This window comes from Megalobrama amblycephala, linkage group LG15 (assembly GCF_018812025.1).
Source record: "Megalobrama amblycephala isolate DHTTF-2021 linkage group LG15, ASM1881202v1, whole genome shotgun sequence".
In the NCBI taxonomy this organism is placed as follows: domain Eukaryota; kingdom Metazoa; phylum Chordata; class Actinopteri; order Cypriniformes; family Xenocyprididae; genus Megalobrama; species Megalobrama amblycephala.
The window spans coordinates 32,078,716-32,102,524 of record NC_063058.1 but is presented as its reverse complement, the minus strand read 5'-3'; the positions used below and the strand labels follow the sequence as shown (position 1 = coordinate 32,102,524).

Sequence of the window (23,809 nt, the reverse complement as noted above, 5' to 3'; positions counted from 1 at the left end):
GATCATGAAAAATAAAATTAGGTACAAGATGTGCATCGCCAATCTGCCATATAGCTTTATACTGAGAACAGGATTGTAATAGAATGTTGTTAATTCTTTGTGCTTTAGTTGGCCGTGTATCAGCATTGTTACAAGAAGAGTGCATTCACATTTCCCTTTCAAACTAGCACGATGAAGTTCACATGCGCATTTGTGTCCTTTTGTGCAGATGTAAGTTGTAATTGGTATATATTTGATCTTTCTACCACTTCTGATTGTGTTTATCACTGGTTAGAGTGGTCGGCTCGATCAAGTTCATCATCGCTGCACTGGAGGTCTGTCTCTCTCTGCTCTTGTGCTGCAGCTGTGTGGTTTAACTCCCTCGGGTCGGCGGTCACGCCGGTGTGGTCACCGTGGTTTTTTTCTAACCAGTGTGAAAGAGACTCAAAATACTCTGTCAATGTTGCACATACAATTAAGAGTTATACATTGTTTTAATCTGTGGAATATCTTCTTTTATTTGTGTACACTCAGAGTAACAACAAAATGTTGTGCTTTTTGTAAAATAAAACTAACATGATCCGTGATCTCTCGTTTCCCTCTGAACGAAGTCCAATCTGATAGTTCTCAGAAAATTAACTGTAACTTAGTGAATACTAATCACAAAAAAATTAGACTTACGTCTTAAAAAACGTTGAAATGTCAGGTTTTAAATCGTGTAAGTCAAATAGAAAACAAACCTTCTGTGTTTATGTAATCTGTTTGAAAAGAGAGCCATGTCAGAAGTCCGTGATTCAGCTCATTATCCACTAATGCGGCCACGCCCACGGAGCGAGCGCTATTCAGAGGCAAATTCAGTCAATACATGCATACATCGTCTCAATCATGTATTTATTGTCTTGAAAAGTGTTTTGAATAGCCATAGTTAGCGATCTCTTGCCTCTGTTAGTTCCTTGATTGTCTCATGATATGCCTCTTCGTTTACTGAGGCATTTGTGGACAAAAGGGGCAGAGGGCCCTCCGGCTGCAAGTGATGAATTGAATGAAATGAATTGAAAACACAGTATCCTGCACTCATAGTAATGACAATAAATCCTGAATAAATATTACTCCTCTGTATAGAAAATTGACAAACATATGAGAATCCATCAATATTTCTCCAAATGTGCATGCTTTTAAGCTAAAAGCCTATATGAAATGCCATAGAGGTAACATAATTGTTCAGACACTTTGCATCACAGAAATGCATTATATTTTAAAGAATATAATAGAATACCATTATTTTAAATTGTAATAATATTTCACAGTATTGCTGTTTTTTCTGTATGTTTGATATACACCATGATGAGATTTGAGACATGATCACAGAGGGTTTTTTCACAGCCTACCTGTCTGAAAGAGCTCATTATTTATGCAGCTCATTAGAGCTCTTTATGCGATTGTTTTGTCTTCTCAGGTGTAAATGACCCATTATTCATGATGATTCACGCCTCCACGCATACTGTATTCCTTGACCAAAAATGTTTTAGAAAATTTAAATCTCTCTATTTTTTTATATGAACAAGCAGGCAGCATCATTTTTACCTCATTTTGAAGCAAAAACTCTAGTCTACAACCTCCAATACCCAGAAGTCTTGTGAACAAAGATTTAATATATATTTTTTGGCTTTATTTCAGTGACTTAAGTTTTTTGTTTTTTCAATAACCACGCATAAACGTTATTCCTGCAAAAACACAAACATGTACATACATGTTCCTCACATATTATGGTAGCCTAGTTTGTGCTGAATACAGTGTAATGACACTTTGTCCATTAATATGTTTATGAACAACTGAAAAAAGCACAAATGTCAGGGCATGTCAAAACTTCTCCAGGCCCCAAATTAGCCTCAGACCCCTGAGGGTTAATCACTGTTTGTCACACATTTGGAGTATGGTCAGTGCTGTGAATCTATGTTGTGGCATCATTTTTACAGACTCCTGTTTGATAGAGCTGGACATGAGTCGCAATGACCTGCAGGACTCAGAACCATATTCTCCTTTCAGCAGAACTTATAGTTTATGAAATGAGAGAGATTTAACTCTTATCAGTTTATATTAAATGGATCTGTAATTATTCAAAAGATTTAACAAGTGTTTGTTGTGAGTTCTGATGTCACAGATATCTTAATTGTTTCTGTGTGTGTTTGTAGATTATGTCTCTGTAAGGTGCCAGATGAGGGCTGTGGTTATCTGGCTTCAGCTCTGCGTTCAAACCCCTCACACCTGAGAGAGCTGGATCTGGGCTGGAATCACCTGGGAGAATCAGGACTCGAGATGTTCTCTGATATACTGAAGGATCCAAACTGTGCACTGAACAAACTCGAGTGTGCAGCGGTGGGTAGTAATAAAGTACATTTACTTCGTTACATTTACTTGAGTAGTTTTTTGGAAAATTTGTACTTTTTAGAGTAGATTTAAATGTGGGTACTTTTACTTTAACTTGAGTACATTTCTAATTAAAAATCTGTACTTTTACTTTGCTACATTGGGCAACGTTCCTCTCATTACTTTATTTTAATGCTGTACATGTTAAGAAATTCATAGTTTATTCCAAGCACGCTGTCTCTTTTTTTCATGAACGATGCCCCATTCACAAATGAATCACTCTTGAGTCGATTCTGTTCCAAGACTTGATCAAACAAGTTGGCAAAACTGTCTATATTGGTTCGCGAATCAGTTTTAATGATTTGATCAGTTCTGCATGCACTGAATCATCGGAAGCAGTTTCTCACTCAAGAGTGTTGGATGAAGTGGCAGTGGACCAGAGGTGGAAGTAACTAATTACAACTACTTATGTTACTGTAATTAAGTAGTTTTTTTTAGGGTTTTTGTACTTTGAGTATATTTTTTAATCTGTAATTGTACTTGTACTTAAGTACAAATTAAGCTAAGTAATGTACTTTGCTACTTGTAAAATCACATTCCGTTACTGAGTACGCCAACAATTTTAATTAATATTGAAACCTTTGACCAACATATCGGTAGCCAATAAAGAAATCCGATCGTAAACGGACCAATGAAAACCCTGATATTTTATCAGCGGCTCGTTCTCATTCTCTCATCTCCCCGACAGCGAGTTTGACACACACCCACCTCCTCCTCTTGTCACACTTGATTCAGTTACAGTGCAGGATTGCAGGTATTGTGAATAATTTTAATCATACCCGCAGGTTTGTCGGAAGCGCATTACTGTAACGCGAGAGCATATTCATGTAATGGCAGAAAACGACCCAAGCTCTCAAATATACAAGTGAACTGCCTCTCCTCTCATGAGTGCGTGCTCTGTGTAGAGTGCAATCGTGAATCTCTCCGTGCTCTTAAATTAAACATTGTCAAAAGTTATCAATCAGAATAGACTTCCATGCCTGGCTGATGAAAATGCTACAGGGAATCTTATTAGCAAAAGTGAAATGCACCAAAAAGTCTCGACAATCAAAGGTGGATCTTTAATTTCTTTACAATGTAGATGTATGTTTCAGAATGGGGCATTTGTATGATTTTTACATATAAATAACCTAAACTGCATCACTACATACAGACATTACAGGTCAAACCATTATGATGTTCTTTTTACTAAATAAACAACATATTATATGGCTTGTAAAGGGTTAGTTCAACCAAAAAAATGAAATTTCTGTCATTAATTACTCATCCTCATGTTGTTCCAAACCCATAAGACCTTCGTTTATCTTCAGAACACATATGAAAATATTTTTGATAAAATCCGAAAGCTTTCTGACCCCAGACTGCAACATAATTGCAACTTTTGCAGGCCCAGAAAGACAGTAAAGACATCGTTAAAATAGCCTGTGACTACAGTGGTTCAACCTATAAAGCAACCAGAATACTTTTTGTGTGCAAAAAACAAAAATAACGACTTTATTAAACAATTTCCTCTCTCTGTGTCACTCTCTGATGGTGTTCGTATGAGCACCACAGTGCATGCATGTGATGCTGATGCAGAATCCGGCCAATAATGAGCCGACGTTCTGACGTTGAACCTGGAAGTGCTGCACTGTGTTTACTACGTCAACAGAGTCAGAGACTGACATGGAAGAGAAAAAACTGTTGAATAAAGTGTTTACTTTTTTGTTCAATAAATATTTAATTTAAGCAATTTTCTGTATCACTTCTTATTACTTAACTATTAGATTTGAGATGAAGGGGGGGAAAGAAAATCAGCCAAACATATCAGCCAAAAAATGCCACATCAGCATCATATATTGGCCATCGGCTGCCCTGATTTCTAATTATCGGCATCGGCCAGAGAAAAAACCATATCGGTCGACCTCTAATTTGTTTCTAAGTTGTTTCTCGTTATGGTTTCGAAAACCTGCAGTGATGACCGTAATCACTTTTATCATGAAAAATAAAATTAGGTGCAAGATGTGTATATGTATAATTTATCTTTAACATTTATTGTTTATTATAGTTAATATCCTCATTAAGTAAATGTTTTTATAGTGTAAATCATGGAATATGACACAGGTATGTTTACACACACATCTGTGGTAAATGTTGTTTTGTTCTCTTTTCTTGTCTTCAGACACAGGTATATATAAACCTGGATCCAAAAATAGCAGACACTTGTCTCATTCTCTCTGAGGAGAACAGAAATATGACGCTCATGTTTGAGAATCAGCCGTATCCTGATCATCCAGAGAGATTTGATGTGTGTCATCAGTTCTGTGGAGAGAGAGTCTGACTGGACGCTGTTACTGGAGGATGAATGAAGTCAGTCAATGAATATCAGTGACATATAAAGGAATCAGCAGGAAAGAAAGGAGACGCTGTAAATCTGGATTTAATAAAATATCCTGGAGTCTGAACTGTTCGGCTTACAGATTCACTGTCCGTCACAATAATCAGAGAACATCATATCTGCCCCTTCATCTCCTCTAACAGAGCAGGAGTGTTTCTGGACTGACCGGCCGGTACTTCGTTCTTCTTCTTTGTTCTTTTGTTCTACTTTGTACAGAATATCATCTGCTTTTGTGTTTCTCCAGAAAGTCAAGAGCACATTCATTCAAGAACTATTGAGGATAATTTCTGCACATCTTTGTGTAGATAGATCACAATCCACACTTTTTTATTTGCCATGCAGATGTTCATAGTTGATGAGGAATTACATTGTTTGTTTTCAATAAAAAAATGTTAATATGAAGCAATGTATTGTTTATGTACTCTTTTAGAGAAAAAGGTACAAATCCTGTCACTGCCGTCGAACCCTTTCATAAGATACACCTTTATACCTTATTTACCTCTTAAAGCTTTTGTACCTTTTTTTCAGTTTTCTATTAGGATAGGTTAGGCTATTCTATTGGTTAGGACATTGATATAGAAACTGCTTTTGTCAATAAAGTTTTATGATGTTTCTCCCATTAAATCTAAATAAAATTTCATAACAGAAGTATCAAAGTGACTGATCATAAAGAGCTTGTGACATGGGGAACAGTAAACCAGAGGTTTAGTAAAGCCTATATTGAGTGTGTGAATAGATTTAAATGATTATAGTTAAAGCAAACAGGAGGCTGTTGCAGTGTTTGACCGCTAGGTGGCGTAATAGAATTGAGTTTTGTCCTGGTTTTAAGTCTTTCACCATGAGAAAACTGGTGTACATAAATGTGCAATCACTGCTTCACATACAGTGGGGTCTGAAAGAAAAATATTATTATGGTATGCTAAGGTATGTGTGTTTGTATGTACTTTTTAACAATGTTGCTATGCAGTTTTGTATAATTCTGGGTGGTTAATAGTATATAATATAATTCATGTGGCTTTTACCTTTTACCACGTTGCTATGTAATTTGTAGGTTATTTTTGGGGTGGTTGCCAGAGTGTTGCTATGCAGTTGCTTAGGGATTTCGTGTGGTTTTAATTTCTACCACACTGGATGTTGTTTCTAGGGTATTCTGAATGGTGCCAGGGTGTTGCTATGCAGTTGCTAAGGTCTTTTATAAGGTGTTTGCTTTTTACTGTATTGCACGCAAATAATTTTTTTTTTTTTTCTATAATCTATATAATAATCTATATATTTTTTTGTTTGTTTGTTTGTTTTGTTGTTGTTGTTGTTTTTATTACTTTTAACGATGTTGCTATGCAGCTTTTAGATTATTCTGGGAGGTTGCCAGGGTGTTGCTATGCAGTTTTTAGATTATTCTGGGTGATTGCCACCCAGGCTTCAGAACTATTGAAGAACCTTTCATTTTCAGAGTGAAGATGTCCTCAATTGGTTGTTGTGCTGAAAGTCTGTTTCATTTTAAACCAGCTTGAGTGAATGAGATGGACTGTGAAAGCGAGAGAGAAAGAGTTTTTTCTTCTCTCTCAGATGCGCAGATTATTCATGGAGGATATTGTCTCGTTCTATCTGTAATCTTCAGAGTGAATGCCAAAAATCCGCCTGTTTCATTGAGAAAACCATTCAGAAAACAGGATACACCCTGAATCCTGACCTGTGTCACATATAATTACATTAATGATTCCTGCCGTACACAAGACTGGACTGTTTTCTTCAACATGAAGACTTCCACAGTGGCCCGTTGACTCGAGACACCTGGCTTTAGTGCATTAGAGGATGTTTTATACACATCTGTCATAGTTTTAATGTACACACCACCAGAGGGGCTTTTGGCTCGTTTATATCTTTAAACAAATAATTACATGGATGCATCTGTGCAGAAAAGTAAGTGATCATGTTAGTAGTGTGAAAGAAGCCTCGCTGATGGGAAGTTGGATTGAGATGGGGCTCCAGGTGCATTTGTGATGTCATTTCCTCTCTGAAAAAGTGAAGCTGAACACCTGGGATGGATTTCATTAAAGTTGTTGATGCTTTAAGACATTGAAATTAGTTTTAAACTTTTCAGGCACTGTCAATGCAATACTCACATACTGTAGTTTCCCCAACAGCATATAGAGGGCAGCAGTGAACTTAGATTTTAAAAGATTAGATCTGTACATTTTCTGAACATGTGAGTGCAAAATTCACCATCATGTTTCTAGGGTGTTGTAGTTGGTTACCAGCGTGTTTTTTTTTTTTTTTTTTTTACTTTTTATAATGTTGTGCAGTTTCTGAGTGGTTAATAGGGTCACTGTTAGTGTTCAGTTGCTTTTGTTTTGTTTTTACTTTCTACCTCATTGCGATGTAGTTTCTGTTGCTGCTAAAGTATTTTATGTGGTGTTTACTTTTAAACACATTGGATGCAGTTTCTAGGGTGTTCTGTTTTATTGCCAGGTGTTGCTATGTAATTTGTAGGTTATTTTTGGGGTGGTTGCCAGAGTGTTGCTATGCAGTTGCTTTGGGGTTCCGTGTGGTTTTAATTTCTACCACACTGGATGTTGTTTCTAGGGTATTCTGGGTGGTTGCCAGGGTGTTGCTATGCAGTTGCCAGGGTGTTTTATAAGGTGTTTGCTTTTTACCATCATGATTCTAGGGTGTTTCCAAGGTATTGGAATTTTTGTTTTAAAAAAAAGTAACATAACAGTTTAACTCACTTGGTGTTTAGTTATGTTTGACCAAACTTGCATTCTGCCAAAAATGTGTCTGGTTTTAAGGGTTTTGTCAGCATTTCTAGTAAAGCCTGATCTTGAGACAGCCATGTTAGCGAACACTCGTGCTATACATTTCCCATTGCTTTGAACTTTGACCCTGACATTTCAGAGTCCTGCAGGGGCTCATTTGATGAGAACAGCATAAGAGAGAGAAGGTCACTGTGGAAGAAACCGTATTAAGAGCTTAATAAGGAGACTAAATCTATACCTTGAGCATTCAGACTGATCTGAAGTCAGGGCTAAAGGGCAGAACTACAAACCCAGTCTAGCAGGAGCTCAAGGGACTAGTCAGTGAAGCTGATCAGGGCTTAACTGTGGGAATCAGAGGAGTAGATCTGAACCAGTGACCTCTGATTAGACAGAAATCACTCCCTCCAGCGCTGACCACTCATTGATTATAATGAACCTCTTCAGGCTGTTACCCAGGATTCCCTCTTCATGATGACTGTGATGTGTTCTGATATCACTGTTACTGAAGCGTCTCTTTATGATGTAATCCAGGAAACTCACGTCACAGGAAGTCTTAAAATGTCTCCCTCTGGAAGATTGAGGAGATTCAGAAGATTCAATACAGTGATTATTTTTGTTTGTGATATTACATTGATAGTTTAGATCCTTGTATCGATAGTTATATATTTGTTTTGTTTATGAATTAGGGAAACTTTTCTGTCCCCTTTTCTGGTGCTTTTTAAAAGACAAAAACAAAGAATAGTTTCAAGTTTAAAGGATAGAATTGCTTTTTGTTATTCGATTTTTACTCAGACTTTTTAAATATAATGTTTTATTATGACAGAGTTATTTTGAGCATTTTACCATGTTGCTATGCTGTTTCTAGAGTTTTGTGGTGGTTGCAAGGGTGTTGCTAGTTTAAGCGATTGAATTTTTTTTTATTATTATTATTATTTTTTTTTTTACTTTTTACCATGTTACACTTATGAAGTTTCTTCAGTATTCTGGTGGTTGCCAGGGTGTTGCTATGCAGTTTTTGAAGGCGTTTTATTACTATTTTTACCACATTACTATGCAGTTTCTAGGGTGTCATGTGTGGTTGCTAGGGTGTTGCTATATGGATGCTAAGGTGTTTCATGTAAAAGCCACATTAAACACCTTAGCATCCACATAGCAATTTTTATGATGTGGCTTTGCAGTTTTTACTTCATAAAACTAAATTTGTAAATTTTTTGAAAAGAAAATGGTCATTTTCTATGTGGCTGCTTTGGGTTTTTGTTATTTATTTTTTTACCACTTTGTTCTGCAGTTTCCTGGGTATTCTACGTGTCTTGTGGTTGTACACAAGAAACATGCATTTCAACAGTTTAACTTAGTGGTGTAAGCATCTGAAGAGTGTAGAAATGTTATTCTTTATTTCATTTTGTGCTTGTCCCTAAATTTTAACTCTATAATAGTTATTTTTTCTTAAAAAACTTTTAAAACCCCTATTTTCAGTGTATTGGGGAATATGAACAATTTGTAATTTTATCTGAATTGTTGTCCCCAACACTGCTGCCATTTCACCAAACATTATGGTTTATAGTAGTGTACTGAACGAGCCGTTCTGTTGTAAATCATACCTGCAGTCTATTGAGATCACATAAGACAAATGGAAAAGCTTTATGGAAATATAATAAGTGAATGAAGACATGAATGGGTGTTTGCTAATGCTTTCTTTGTGATGAAGAGGAAAAGCAGCTTTTTTGTGGACCGTGTTTACATTTGCCTGTTCGGATGTTCGAGTAGAATTGAGAAACGGTGTGAAACGCTGTAAATTCAGTTTTTCATCCGTTGTTCAGGTTTTGGACCTTCTCACGGATGTACAAACACAAACTGCTTGGCTTTACACAGTCTTGAGTTTGAAAAGACACGGACACAAGCAGCAGCTAAATAAACAGAGATCTGCTGGATTTATGAAAGTCTTCAAAGAGTCTTAAGCTTGTGATACAAAAGGGACGTGTGACAAAAGCAGTGAATCGGCGAGAAACACGGCGCTGGTTTCCTGTGTGGGCCTGTGTGTGTTTGAGCTTTGTGTTTGAGCTCTTCAGTGTCACTGCTGTGATCTTCAATAGACGCCGCAGATCTTACAGGTGGACCTGAACAGCTCAACGAGACATCTGAGCAGTTCACACATACTCATGTATGCTGTTATTTGGGAAATTTGGGTTTATTAAAGCAGTATGACATGCACTCATATTTAGTTCATCTGCATGAGTGACTACATTCACATGTGCACCAATAATGCCATTATTTGATTTCCAATTAACAGAGTAAGAACTTAGTCACAGTAAGATGTTCACATGACACGAACAAAACTCTTCACTTCTGTTTACATGCAGCTTTTAATCTTCTGATTATTCGTCCATTATTCGCATGCACAGCACAAATGATGAACTCACATACAGTAAGTGTGTTTCTGGATACTGTTTTACGTCAAATGCAAAACATATTTCTATGGACCTATTGGATTTTTTCGGTGATGCATTTAAAAAATGTCTTGATTTTGATGTTTTCAACAATCAAAACACTTTGTTATATTCATGTCATGCAATATCGTTAACATGAACTCAATTTGTCAGCTCTCTAACAATGTGATGCCTTCTTCACTGCTATGTTTATGAAATATATGCAATCATGCAGTCATTACAATCGGCATACGCCACACATTTTACTACAATAATGGTTACTACGATTCTGAGCCTAATCGCATCAATTTGATCACAGTATTGTGTTTACATGAGGTAACAGTTAATTGCGGTATTGTCTAATCGCATTATGAGGATGCATGCAAATATAGTCAATGTAGAGTCATATTGCTAGTTTTAATTTAGAGTAAGTTGTGGTGTTATATGGCCTGATCTTTTGTTTTATTTTTACTCCACCAAAAGAAGCCAGAACACCATCAAAAGTTAAGTGTAGGATGTTCATCAAAATCATCCAGATCATAATTGTTAGTCATTTATATTTTTAGGTTATTTTATTATGGGTTATTATGTGCTTCCAGCCATGACGTCATGTATGAAGTTTTGTCAGAAGTTTGGCCTCTATTTCTGTTGATATTGAATTTTTCTGATAACGATAACTAAATTGTAAAGTCTAGCCGATAACTGATTAATCAGCCAATAGTTTGGTAGTCAGTAATATCAATGAAAACTTTCAATATTTAATGAAAATTTGTGCTGAACTTTATTACAAAATTACAGCGGTGACCTGTTTAGCATAATTCAAATAAATAAAATAAAATAAAAAAATATCGGTTACACTTTATTTTAAGATGTCCTTGTTACAGTATAATTATATATTTAAGTACTGAGTAATATTATTTAATTACATTAACTTACTATTGGGTTAGGTTTAGAAATATGGTTTGGTTTACATGTAATAATTATGCATAATTTATACAGTTATTATTATAGTAACTACATGTAATGTGTAATATATTCATGCCATTTTCAAAAGGCATATATTAAATCTCATTGATTCCAGCATAACTCTATATTCAACATCAAATATCATCTGATTGACTGTGATTGTGTTTAAGATTCTCTTTCAGTGTTTGTAGTTTAAGGTTGATGCCAGTTGTCTCTATGGAAATGTTATTAGTGGTTGAACGATATATCGGCCAATATTTGCCATTTTTTACATGATCGATAAGTTTTCTGTCTGGCCGATAAGTGTGGGAAGCAGCAATGGGACTTTTATTTTGACAGTTTACAGTTTATTTTGTAAAATTCTAAATTTCATTGCCGCAATTGTCATGCATGCCCTTTAAATTAAATATTGTAATATATATACTGTATATGTTTTATATCGGCCACCCTGCTCTCTTAAGATATCAGTACCTGCATCGGCCATCAAAAAAATGTTGCTATTCTCCAAAAGTGAACATTACAAACATGTGTTTTCTGTTGTTTAATTATGTAAGTGTAAGTGTGTCTGAGCAGCTTTAGGTGGGTTTTTGAAGCAGCACAAATGCGTGACCCGGGTCTGTTTCTGCCCACCTCAGAGAGGGTGGACGGGGTTCAGTCGTGGTGTGTGGTACGACACTAATGCCACGTCTCCTGATCCACAAACAACAGCCACCATGTGTGGCATCGTTAGCGCTCAATCCTGCACGCTAATAGAGCGGCGAAGCATTGTAATCCAGACTCCAGTCATTTGTTTTCAGACCTGTTGATCATTTGCTTTGTTCCCAAACAGAGCCTTAAATTGTCACAATGTTGCAGTTTCTTCTGGGTTCAGTTCGCAGATCCGTTGGGCATGAACGCGTACACCAAACACAGATGCTGCCCATCACTGGAAAAACCCACCAGATTCTCATGCTTCAGACTGTGTGAAGAGAGAGACGCTCATATAAAAATTCAATACACACACACACACACACACATATATATATATATATATATATATATATATATATATATATATATATATATATATATATATATATAGTAAAATTATATAGAAAAACTTCATATACTCAATCTATAGTTATTTTTATAAAGTAATTGTCATGTAAATATTTTAAATATATTTGTACCTCCTGAGAGTTTGAATCTCTTGGTTAAACTGAGTCTTGAGGTCTTCAGGTGATCCGTCGTCCATCTACAACAAAACAAACATGACCATAATGTGCTGACAGACACTTTTTAAGTTTGTTTAGATCATATTTACTGTCTGCTCTCATTCAAATGCGGTAAAATGGTTTACAAACATGTTGATTTCACAACTGAACTCAAACTCACAGGATTGAGCTTTTTCACAGCTACATATGTGTCTCCCATCCGGCCTCTGAACACGACACCGAACCCGCCGGCGCCCAGACGACAGCCTCCATCAGACACAGGCCGATTGTCCCAGTCCCCCGTGATGGCCGTCAGCTCGCGGTGAGAGAACGTGTGGAAACCTGGGTAAGAGAGGTTTTAGGGGCTGATGGGTAACGGATGACTAAATTGATGAAGTGGATGGATATATAAAGACCTTCAGAGCTGCTCCATGAGTTTTCCTCCGGTCCGGTGCTGCTGTCCGGCTCCATCACACACGTCTCCTGCTGAACGGGTTCAGTGACCTCGGGACGGACGCATCCCTGCATGCAGGCCGCAGACGGACGAAGCTCTTCTTCACGCCGCGGTGCGCAGACGGACACCCCAGATGAGCCTGATTTCAAGAGTGATTATTAGAACGCTTGAAATGCTAGTGTTGATGGAGTGCATTTTAAAACATAAACACAGTTTTCAAACATATCTGGATCAATGTAGACAGTGAGATTGGCCGGTGAGAATACCTGCTTTAGTGTGGCAGATCTCGTCGTCTGGCAGCAGGACACTGACGGCGGCGAACAGCTGGTGTCGGATCAGAATCTCCACCAGATCTCCAACAGTACAGTTTGTGGTTCCCCCAGTCGAACAGCATCTCCATCGTGGGACTCTTTCCCTGGAGAACCGCTGCTTCAAAACCTCCTGAAATCAGACGCCACCCATAGCAACCATACTGAAAATCTTAGCAACCGTTCGAAACACCCCAGTACTGTAGTGGTGAGTGTTAGAGGCAAACATCACCAGTAAATGAAATCACGCTGAAATAAAATATTATGGCCTGGTTTCACAGACAGAGTTTAGATTAAGCGAGGATTAGGTTTTAGTTAAATTAGGACATTTAAGTAGTTTTTATAAACTTAGAACAAACCATTACTGATGTGAATCTTGAGACAAAACAATGGCACTGACATATTTCAAGATATTCTTTTAGTTAAAACAGCTCAAACTTGCATTTAGTCTGGGACTAGCTTAAGTCTTGTCTGTGAAACTGGTGGTATAAAATATAAACATTAGATGAAAAACTTAAAACTATGATTTTTTTTTTGTGAACATTGAACTATGAACATTTTTTAACATGTTGCATTGGACAAATAACTAGTTGAAGTTGAAGTAGTCAAATTATTAAAAGTAAAACTAACATAAAAATAGAACATAAAAAATGACAAAAACATAAAAGAATGTCTAAAATTGAAACTTAAAACTGAAAATAAAAAAATAAAATCTACTTCAAAATATTAATAAATATATTTTAACACTTCTATTTCATTTTAGATATTGTAATATCCTGTATAATTTATTTTTTACACATATCGCTTTGAAGGTCTGATTCTGTTTCAGTGTGATTCTGAACATCCAGCTTCCGAACCGCGGTGTCCCGCGTGACGTCACACATGCCGGTCCGAATCCGAGTTTATTCTTCATAAACACACTCAGAATCTCTCCTGAAGGTTTCACACACATTCAGGGCTTGAATCTCTTGCGTCTTCCGAGATTGAGTAACTTCCGTGATCTGTTCTCATTTCCCATTCCTTTAACATCCGCTTTAAACTGAAACTAAATGAGATATACGAGCTATACAAGACGTAAACAGGGATATCCACGCATCACCACCTAGTATCAAAGTCAGTTTTACACTTTAAAAAGTTAGTTTTCACCTCAGATATATATGGACTATTACACAAACTTGTTATTCCTGCAGGTGGCGCTGAAGAAATAAAAAAAGTTCAGTTCTGTGGAGAAACACAGTTCCTCATGAGAACATTCACGAAAGTGAAAAAAAGATCAGTGCTTTTGATGATTAAGGTGAAATTTCAGAGGACAAAGAAACATCTGCAATATTGAATATCATTATTCAAGGTAAGTTGGTAAATATTTTAATATTATACTGACTGTTGTGTCTGCTGGCAGATTAATAATAACGCGACGCGACACCATCGTTTGCGGTTTAACTCGCGTTATTCTTTTTACTGAACTGGAACTCAATTCTCAATACATTACTATATAGGTCACCACTAGGGGGCAGGCTTTTCACAAAAACTATGATATCCCATAGTACTGTTACGTCATAGACGTATTGTAGGCTGTGTGCTTGTGTATATCTCCTCTCTAACAGGATTGGCCCAAGGCGTAATGAGAGACTGTCGATGATTGGACCAGAGATGAGACCTAGACTATAAAATCCTCTGGATCTCGCTGGAGGGTGCTCTCACTTTTTGCTCTCGCTCTGTCTTTCTTTGTTACTTGCCATGGATCTCTTCTGTGTGTCTCTCTCTTTGATCATTGTTGCTCATGTGTTAATTCTGGTGTTAAGCTTTAATGAAAATGCCGTTGAAGCAAGTTACATTCTAGCAGAGTGCTGTTAAACATTACGAGAGCTTTATGTCAACAACTTCAATGTCCCACATGTTTGTAAACCATGTGAAGCTGTAGGGGGTGAGTGCCTTATTTATTGTTTTTTGTAGGCCACTTGGCCACCACCTTTTTCGCCTGTTTTTTTGGACAGATAAGGATTGAGGTTATTTGAGGTATTTTGGTTTTCTTTATTTTGGTGCACAGGGAAGTTAGTTAATTAATGGGAAGTTAGAGTGTTTTTTGTTTATTATTTTGGCATTTGCTCACCCCTGAACATTTGCTTCAGTTCTCTTGTTTATTTATTTCATGATTTTTGCCAACATTCTCTATAGGGCTGGGCGATATATCGCATGCAATTGTCACGCGCATTTCGTCAGTAAAGCCGGTTCCCTGATTGCCGCTAAATCGCCATCACCTGCTTTTAAATGGAGCGGCATTTAATAGACAGAGCCGTAGATCACTGATAAGCTACGCAATATCGCGTTCATTATCGCAGATGACTCGCCTTCGATAATGAACGCGATATTGCGTAGCTTATCAGTGAACTACGGCTCTGTCTAATAAAAGCCGCTCCATTTGAAAGCAGGTGATGGCAATTTAGCGGCAATCAGGGAACCGGCTTTACTGACGAAATGCGCGTGACAATCGCATGCGATATATCGCCCAGCCCTAATTCTCTAGTTGCTGCCGCACAAAAGATTGATCAAAAGATCTAAGAAACTAAGAAAATAAAAATGAGTACTGTAACAGCCATTCCGCATTGTCATTTATGTTGCGGTCCTGTCCTAGACCGGGGCCGTAACAGTACATACATTACACTTTCCTCCCCCACTAGATTAATCATACTGAGAAAAATGAAATACAAACTATAACTTACTGTATAACATTTACAGTTAATCTAACACAATGTAGCTAATTACAACATATCTACAAATCAAGCCTTTGTGGAGGTTTTCTACATCTCTCAGGATAACGTCTCTGTAAGCCTGGGTAAGGTTCAGGTAGAGGTACAACTGGAATTGTCGCAACTGGTTCGTCTTTGTGCGGCTCAGATTCATTCACGTTAACTGATGTAGGAGGGGCAGTTTCAACAGCATCATTGTCCTTGTCATTTGAATAAGGGACAGGTAAAGGTGAGGATTTTTTCTGGCAATCCACCAACTGATCTACATGGCGTCTCCATGTGTTCTCTCCAACCTTCACTGTGTACGTCAAGGGTCCAGTTCTGGTGACGATGGTACCTGGTTGCCACTTTTCCAGTCTGTAGTCACATGCTAAGACCTCTTGTCCAACTTAGAAGTTTCTTGTGGGTCTGTACTTCATATGCACAAATTGTTTGTTTTCCATGTGACGTCAAACATTGGGTTTGATGAGATCCAAGCAAGATCTTAAGTTTCTCTTAAGAAACATCATCGCTGGTGTTTGACCAGTCATGGCGTGTGTTCTGTACATGAAAAGGAAGTTGACTATTTTGTGTTGTAGTGAAATGTTGTCATTGTCCATTGCTTTTATTGCTTTCTTGAAAGTCTGTACAAACCTTTCTGCCAAGCCATTAGTGACAGGATAGTATGGTGCGGAAGTAATGTGTTTGACTTCGTTCAGCTTCATGAATTTATGAAACTCATCTGAGACAAACTGTCTTCCATTATCCCTGCAAATCTGCTTTGGCAACTCGTTCCTGGAGAATATTGTTCTCAACACTGAAACAGTCTTTTCAGATGTGGTTGTCTTCATCGGGACAACTTCAGGCCATTTAGAATGCGCTTCCATGGCGATCAAGAACATGGAGTCCTTGAATGGTCCAGCAAAGTCAATCTGCACTCGTTGCCATGGTGTTGACAGCCATTCCCAGGGATGCAAAGGAGCTAATGGTGGAGAGTTCTGGGTCCTTTGACATCCAGGACAAGCCTTTGCCAGATCCTCAATCTGTTTATCGATTCCTGGCCACCACATATAACTACATGCAAGATTCTTCATTTTTACCGTGCCCAAATGTCCTTCGTGCAATGTGTCCAACATCTTACTGTGCAATTTGGAGGGAATGACAACTCTTAATCCACACATCAGCGTTCCTTGGCACACAGAAAGCTGTTCTCTCCTAGCTGAGAATGCTGGATACAGTGAATTACCATGTGCTGGCCATCCAAGTACTGTGATGTCATAGACTTTGGACAATGTTGGGTCGTTACGGGTTTCTTTCTGAATGGTGGCATTTGTCACAGGTAACTGACTCACAATTGTGGTGTGAAACACATCTGAATCTACACTATGTGACTCTTCTGTAGAATTCAGTGGAAGACGTGACAAGCCATCCATGTTACCATGTAGTTTGGTGCCTTTGTACTCGATATCATATTGGTGAGCACCCAAGAAGAGTGACCAACGCTGCAGCCTAGCCGAGGCCATAACTGAGACACCCTTCCGCACGTTGAAGATCGAGACCAAAGGCTGATGATCTGTGATCAGGGTAAACCTTTGACCATATAGATAATGGTGAAACTTTTTTACACCCCACACCAGACTAAGTGCTTCTCGGTCTATTTGCGTGTAGTTACGTTCTGCTGACGTTAGTGATCTCGATGCGAAGGCTATCGGTTTTTCCGTGCCTTCTGGAAACTTGTGTGACAACACAGCACCAATTCCATACGGTGACGCATCGCATGCCAGCCTGATGGGTATGGATGGGTTAAAATGTGTCAGCACTATATCAGAAGTTATGAGCATCTTGGTCTTTTGGAAAGCTTGTTCGCAACTGTCTGACCATTTCCACTGTGTTCTTGTTTGCAATAGTGCATTCAATGGATGTAGCACAGTCGAGAGGTTTGGAAGAAATTTGTGGTAGTAGTTCACAAGTCCAAGATATGATCGAAGTTGAGACACATTCTGTGGGTGTGGTGCATTTAACACAGCTTCAATTTTGTCCTCCGACTTGTGTAGACCATCTTTGTCTATCACATGACCACAATAAGAAATCCGAGACTTGAAAAACTTTTTTCTTTGTTGAAGAACATTTTTCTTTGTTAGCTCTTAGTCCATACTCACACAGTCGAGTCAGCACACATTGTAAGTTCTGGAGGTAACACTGCGTTCCCGGGATGCCCTGCAGCACCTGGTCCATTGCTCTTTGCCACAAGGCAGGGGCTGATGCGATTCCAAAGACAAGACGGTTGTACTGATAGAGCCCTTTATGTGTGTTGATGGTCAAGAATTTCTTGGATTGCTCGTCCATCTCCATTTGGAGGTAAGCTTGGGCCAAGTCAATTTTTGAAAAGTGTTCTCCACCAGATAGGGATGCAAAAATATCTTCAATGCGTGGCAGGGGATACTGTACTACATGAAGAGCTGGATTAATAGTCACTTTAAAGTCTCCACAAATACGCACATCCCCTGTTTTCCCCTTTTTGATCACTGGTACTATGGGCGTTGCCCATTCACTCTGTTCGATTTTAGTCAGGATTCCTGTTTTTTCCAAATGATCCAGCTCCGCCTCCACCTTAGGGTGAATTGCATAGGGGACTGGGCGGGCTTTAAAGAATTTTGGAGAAGTGCCTTCTTTCAACTCCAGATTCCCTTTTATTCCTTTAAGCGTTCCTATTCCTTTCTGAAACACAGGTTCTGCATTTTGTACAATTTGCATTAAAGTCATTTGTGTCTCTTTGTTTGTAATTTGCTGGGACACACTCAAGTTTTTTATTGTGTGCCAGTCCAGAGGTATTTTCCTCAGCCACTCACGTCCGAACAATGCAGGCCCTCCATTTTCCAATACATACAGGTTGAGCTGTTGCTGATTTTCTTTGTACTTCACAGTTACTAGTAATTTTCCTTTCAGAGACACTTTTTCACCATTATAGGTCTTTAATATCACTGATGTCTTTTGCAGTGGTATTTTTGAAAACAGTCGTTTGTAATCAGCTGCTGAGATGACCGATAAGGCAGATCCAGTGTCTAACTGCATTTTGAGTTTAACTCCTGACACTTCTGGTGTGAGCCAAATAACTCTTCGATCTGTCTCCTTAATATTGTACAGTTCCAGACATGAGAGATCATCAGTATCTGAACTTGTGTTCGCTTCATTTTCAGTTACTTGATGTACAATGGTGGATTTACGTTTCACTTTATGCTTTCTGTCATTGTGTGCCTTCTATTTTTCCGTTTTTGCCCATTGATTTTTGTTGCAATTCTAATGCATCTTTTGCTGCAGTCTCCATGGATATTGCTATGTTCAGTGCACGATCGAGTGTCAAATCTTTTTCTGTCAGCAGTCTTTTTTGTGTACTTTCATTATGCATTCCGCACACAAGCCTGTCTCTTAATGCATCTGCCAGTCCAGCTCAGAATTGACAATGCTCTGACAATCGGCGCAACTCAGCTATGTATTCGGAAATGCTTTCTCCTTTAGTTTGGTTCCGCTTGTGGAATCTGAATCTGTCCGCAATTACTAAGGGTTTGGGGTTCAAATGTTCATTTAAAATGTCCATATGTCTTCACTCCCATCACGCTCAGCAAAACAGCCACTTTCTTATCATTTTCAATGTCATTAGCCACACAGTATAGCTCCACTCTTTCCACATAAGTTCCCCAATCCTCAGCATTATTATCAAATGCAGTGATAGCTCCAATCATTGACATTTTTGCTCGTTTGCAATTTCGCTTTACACATTTAATTGGCCTTTTCTCTCTTCCATGTAACTCACGCGCTCTTTTCGTGTTTCTTGTCCATTCAGGTCTTTTTGTCGCATCTGTGGTTGTCGATCCCATCCTCGTCACCAATTCTGTTGTGTCTGCTGGCAGATTAATAATAACGCGACACCATCGTTTGCGGTTTAACTCGCGTTATTCTTTTTACTGAACTGAAACTCAATTCTCAATACATTACTATATAGGTCACCACTAGGGGGCAGGCTTTTCACAAAAACTATGATACCCCATAGTACATACATTACACTGACCAATATTAAATTGAATTTTACGCGTCTGAAACGAGGCTCAGAGTGTCAGATTACAGACAGTGACATCCACGGAATAAAGATTCTAGATCATGTCTGGTTCAAAACTCATAACTTTCAAAACTGTTTTATAAAAGATGTTTTTTGAGCTTTTTCTCTTTTTCCAATAGTTCTTGAATGACGATGGCATCTGTAAAAAAGCTGCTTCATGACACTCTAGATGACCTGATAGAAGACAGTCTGAAGAGATTTAAGAGTTACTTAAAAGAAGATGGACCTGTTGGAGCTGGTAAACTGGAGAAGGCTGGTGTCACTGATATAGTGGATATAATGATGGAGCGTTTTGGAGCAGAAGAAGCTGTGAAGATCACACTGAACATCCTGAGGAAGATGAACCAGAACCAGCTGGCTGAAAAGTTACAGAACAACTACACTGAAGGTAATAAAGGGAAGAATAGAGAACGAGAGGAAGAATAGATTTAAAGAAACATATATTCAGATTTTTTTTTAAAAGAAGATTCTTATGTTCACAGAGGCCGCATTTATCATTCAGAAATCATTCTAATATGCTGCTTTAGTTAATAATTTAATAGTTGTGCTGTTTAATAAAGTGTGGAAACATGATGTACAGCCTTTTCAGGACACTTTGATGAACATAATGTCTCATAATTTTCTCTCTATTCACAGTGCAAAAATCATTAGAGTCAGATGAGAAACTCAAAAGAAAACAAGGTGAATTAACCTTACTCAAATCCTTACAGTGGAATCAGAAATGATTTTAGCATGTTTGATGTAAATTGATCACAGTACAGAACAGAAGTGCTTTCAGTGCTATGTATTTAAATACCATATACCAGTTGATTTTGATGATAATCATGTCAATGTGAAATTTTTTTTTAGTTTAATTTTCTAGTGTTGTTTTGGTCACAGCTTTTCTTGTTTATTTCATAACAGATGATTTCTGGCTGCATGAATTCATGAAAACTCACAAAATGAACATGAAGGAGAAAGCAGAACACATTTGTGAGTGTAAAAAAGAAAATGAAGCACATCTCAAGGATGTTTTCACTGAACTCTTCATTACGGAGGGAGATCTTAAAGAAGTCAATCCAGAACATGAGATTCTGGAGATTGATGGAGCCATTGAACCCCGTAAATCACAGAACAGTTCAATCAAATGCAATGATGTATTTACTCTGAACAAAAAGAAGAAAAAGATTGTTCTGACCAAAGGCATCGCTGGCATTGGAAAAACGGTCTCAGTGCACAAGTTCATTCTGGACTGGGCAGAAGGAGAAGCCAATCAGGATATAGACTGTGTTTTTCTGCTTCCATTCCGAAGAATTAATTGCATTAAAGACAGAGAGATCAGTTTGCATGAGTTTCTACAGAGATTTAATCCAGAACTGAAGGACCTAGAAACATCAAAGATATGTAAGATATATAAACATAATCTTGTGTTTATCTTTGATGGACTGGATGAGAGTCGACTGCCTCTGGATTTTGACAGTGAAATTGACAGTGAAATTGAGAGGAGTGTTGAGGAGCGATTATCTATAGATGAACTGTTTACAAGTCTGGTCAATGGGACTCTGCTTCCATCAGCTCATGTCTGGGTGACATCACGACCTGCAGCAGCCAATCAGATCCCTCCTGAGTATATAGGGTTGTTCACAGAGGTGCGAGGATTCACTGATCAGCAGAAGGAGGAGTATTTCAGAAAGAGAATCACAGACGAGACTCAGGCCTCCAGAATGATCTCACACATTAAGAAATCTCGTAGTCTTTACATCATGTGTTACATTCCTGTGTTCTGTTGGATCACAGCTTCTGTTCTTCAGGACATTCTCATTGAGAACAATGCAGAGAACATCAACACGACACTCACTGAAATGTACATTCACTTCCTGCTGATACAAATGAGGATGAAGAACCAGAAGCATGACAGAAAAACAGAAAGAGATTGTCCCAAGCTTTTAGATTCCAATAAAACAATGATTTTGAAGTTAGCTAAGCTAGCGTTTGAACAGCTGAAGAAAGAAAACATTGTGTTCTATGAGGAAGATCTGAGAGCATGTGGTATTGATGTGAGTGAAGAAGACTTTGAGTCCACAGGAATGCTCACTGAGATCTTTCAGCAAGAAGCTGGACTTCATGAGATGAAGGTCTTCTGCTTCGTGCATCTGAGTGTTCAAGAGTTCCTCGCTGCAGTGCATGTGTTCCTCTGCTACCTGAACAAGAACATGGACGAGCTGCAGTTTTTCATTGAAGAAACACGAAATGAGCTGCAGTTTTTCACTGAAGAAACCAAAAATGAACTGCAGTTTTTCAATGAAGAAACACAAAGAGAGGTCAGGCCTGATCACATCGACATGCCAGACAAAAATATTGCTTTACATGATTTACTAAAAAAGGCTGTTAGGAAAGCAATGCAAAGTCAGAAAGGACATTTAGACCTATTTTTACGGTTTCTGCTGGGCATTTCACTGGAATCCAATCAGAAACTGCTCAGAGGCTTGTTCATGGACACTGAAGACAGCAAAGACAGCATCACAAAAACAACCAAATACATTATAAAACTATTACAAAACCATGACATCTCACCTGAAACTTCAGTCAACCTGTTCTACTGCTTACTGGAGCTCAATGACAATTCATTATATACAGAAATACAAAGATACTTTAGATCATCTGCAGAAAGATACCTCTCATCTTCCATGTGCTCATTGATGGCTTACGTACTGATGATGTCAGAGGAGGTGCTGGATGAGCTCAATCCGAGGATGTACAGTTATGAATCGGGAGGCTACAGGAATCTCCTGCCAGCTGTGAGATGCTGCAGAAAATCCATGTAAGGAACTTGTTGACAGCTGTTTAATCAAAGTTTTAAACTCTGAAAATCAATTTTAGCATAAGATGCAGTGTAAAGTATCATGTTTTACTGATATTAGAGAGTAAACATGGATTTACTCAACAGTGATTTGTATAGACATACATTTGAAAGTTATTTGCACTTGACTGTCACATCAGTTCTAACATACATGACATTTATATTTTTTCTAGAAAGCTTGTATATCCTGTATATAGCTTGAAATATCCTGTTTTTACAGACTCTTCAATTGTTCTCTCGATTACACCTGCTGTGAACCTGTGGCTTTGGCCCTGCAGATACCAAACTCACCTCTGATAGAGCTGGACATCAGTCACAATAAGCTGTATGACTCAGGAGTGAAGCTGCTTTCTGATGGACTGAAGAGCCCAAACTGTCAGCTGAAGATACTGAGGTTTGAGATACATTCAATCATTATACAAAACCTACCTCAGTATTTCAATCACTAAAAACAGAGTATGACATTCTAAAACGCTTAACATTAAAATTATCGTGCCTTAATGCACAAATATCAAATTCAGTATACACCGTATTGATGATGCTTAATATATAAAGGAAAGCAGTTGAACCCAGAAATTTGCATGTTAATTATTTTTCTTTATAATGATTTCCTATGGGGAAAAATGTACATGAAACCTTGTACATTGTGTTTATATTCTGGGTTCATCTGTTTACCTCTACATACACTATATTGCCAAAAGTATTGGGACACCCCTCCAAATCATTGAATTCAAATGTTCCATGGCCACAGGTGTATAAAATCAAGCACCTAGGCATGCAGACTGCTTCTGTAGCATTCCCAGCTGAACAGATGCAATTTACTCTCAGGAACTGATATTTATAAAGAATTTAATTTCCAAAAACACCATAAGAGCTGAATAAAAACAAACAAACAAACAAACAATCATTAGACATCTGCCTGCAAATTGTATACAAATATCCATAAATCTATAAACGAATATACATTTTCAATTAATTAACTTACATCATAAATAATGTGTCAATAAATCACATTTTAGCAAACTGGCTAATGTAATAACCTATATGAATTTATGAATTGTTTTAATTGCAACAATCTCCTTTTAGAGTGCGATGTTAACTACGTTACATGAAACATCCGAGTTAACAATTAATTAATTTTGGTAAAACTGACAATTTCGATTTAGAGAGAAAAATGTAAATTAATTATATAAAATTACCAAATAAAGTGCTGTTTCACTGTAATCAATCTATCTGGAGTGCAA

General features: G+C 37.9%; 2 protein-coding genes across 9 annotated transcripts in view; one reads left to right on the top strand and one right to left on the bottom strand.

Annotated features, from left to right (window-relative positions):
- LOC125247667 (NACHT, LRR and PYD domains-containing protein 12-like) overlaps nt 1–23,809 on the top strand; it is a 78,774-nt gene that overhangs the window by 44,091 nt on the left and 10,874 nt on the right. Inside the window, exons 11-12 of one of the 8 annotated variants that reach the window (XM_048159104.1) lie at nt 2,172–2,355; nt 4,568–5,185. The exons of 5 other annotated variants lie outside the window; for them this stretch is intronic. In XM_048159104.1, coding sequence (XP_048015061.1) covers nt 2,172–2,355; nt 4,568–4,726 — 343 coding nt within the window. In that variant the 3' untranslated portion in view covers nt 4,727–5,185. Of the gene's footprint in view, nt 1–2,171; nt 2,371–4,567; nt 5,186–23,809 lie in introns of those variants that run through there. 2 more of the 8 variants (XM_048159103.1, XR_007180138.1) reach the window with 2 other exon arrangements.
- On the bottom strand, nt 11,262–14,313 carry LOC125247675 (interleukin-1 receptor-associated kinase 4-like). Its single transcript, XM_048159113.1, has 5 exons — nt 12,845–14,313; nt 12,541–12,717; nt 12,306–12,466; nt 12,101–12,165; nt 11,262–11,889 (listed from the first exon to the last, which is right to left on the bottom strand). Exons 2-5 carry the CDS (start codon nt 12,650–12,652, stop codon nt 11,799–11,801), a joined length of 429 nt encoding a protein of 142 aa, XP_048015070.1. The 5' UTR covers nt 12,653–12,717; nt 12,845–14,313; the 3' UTR covers nt 11,262–11,798.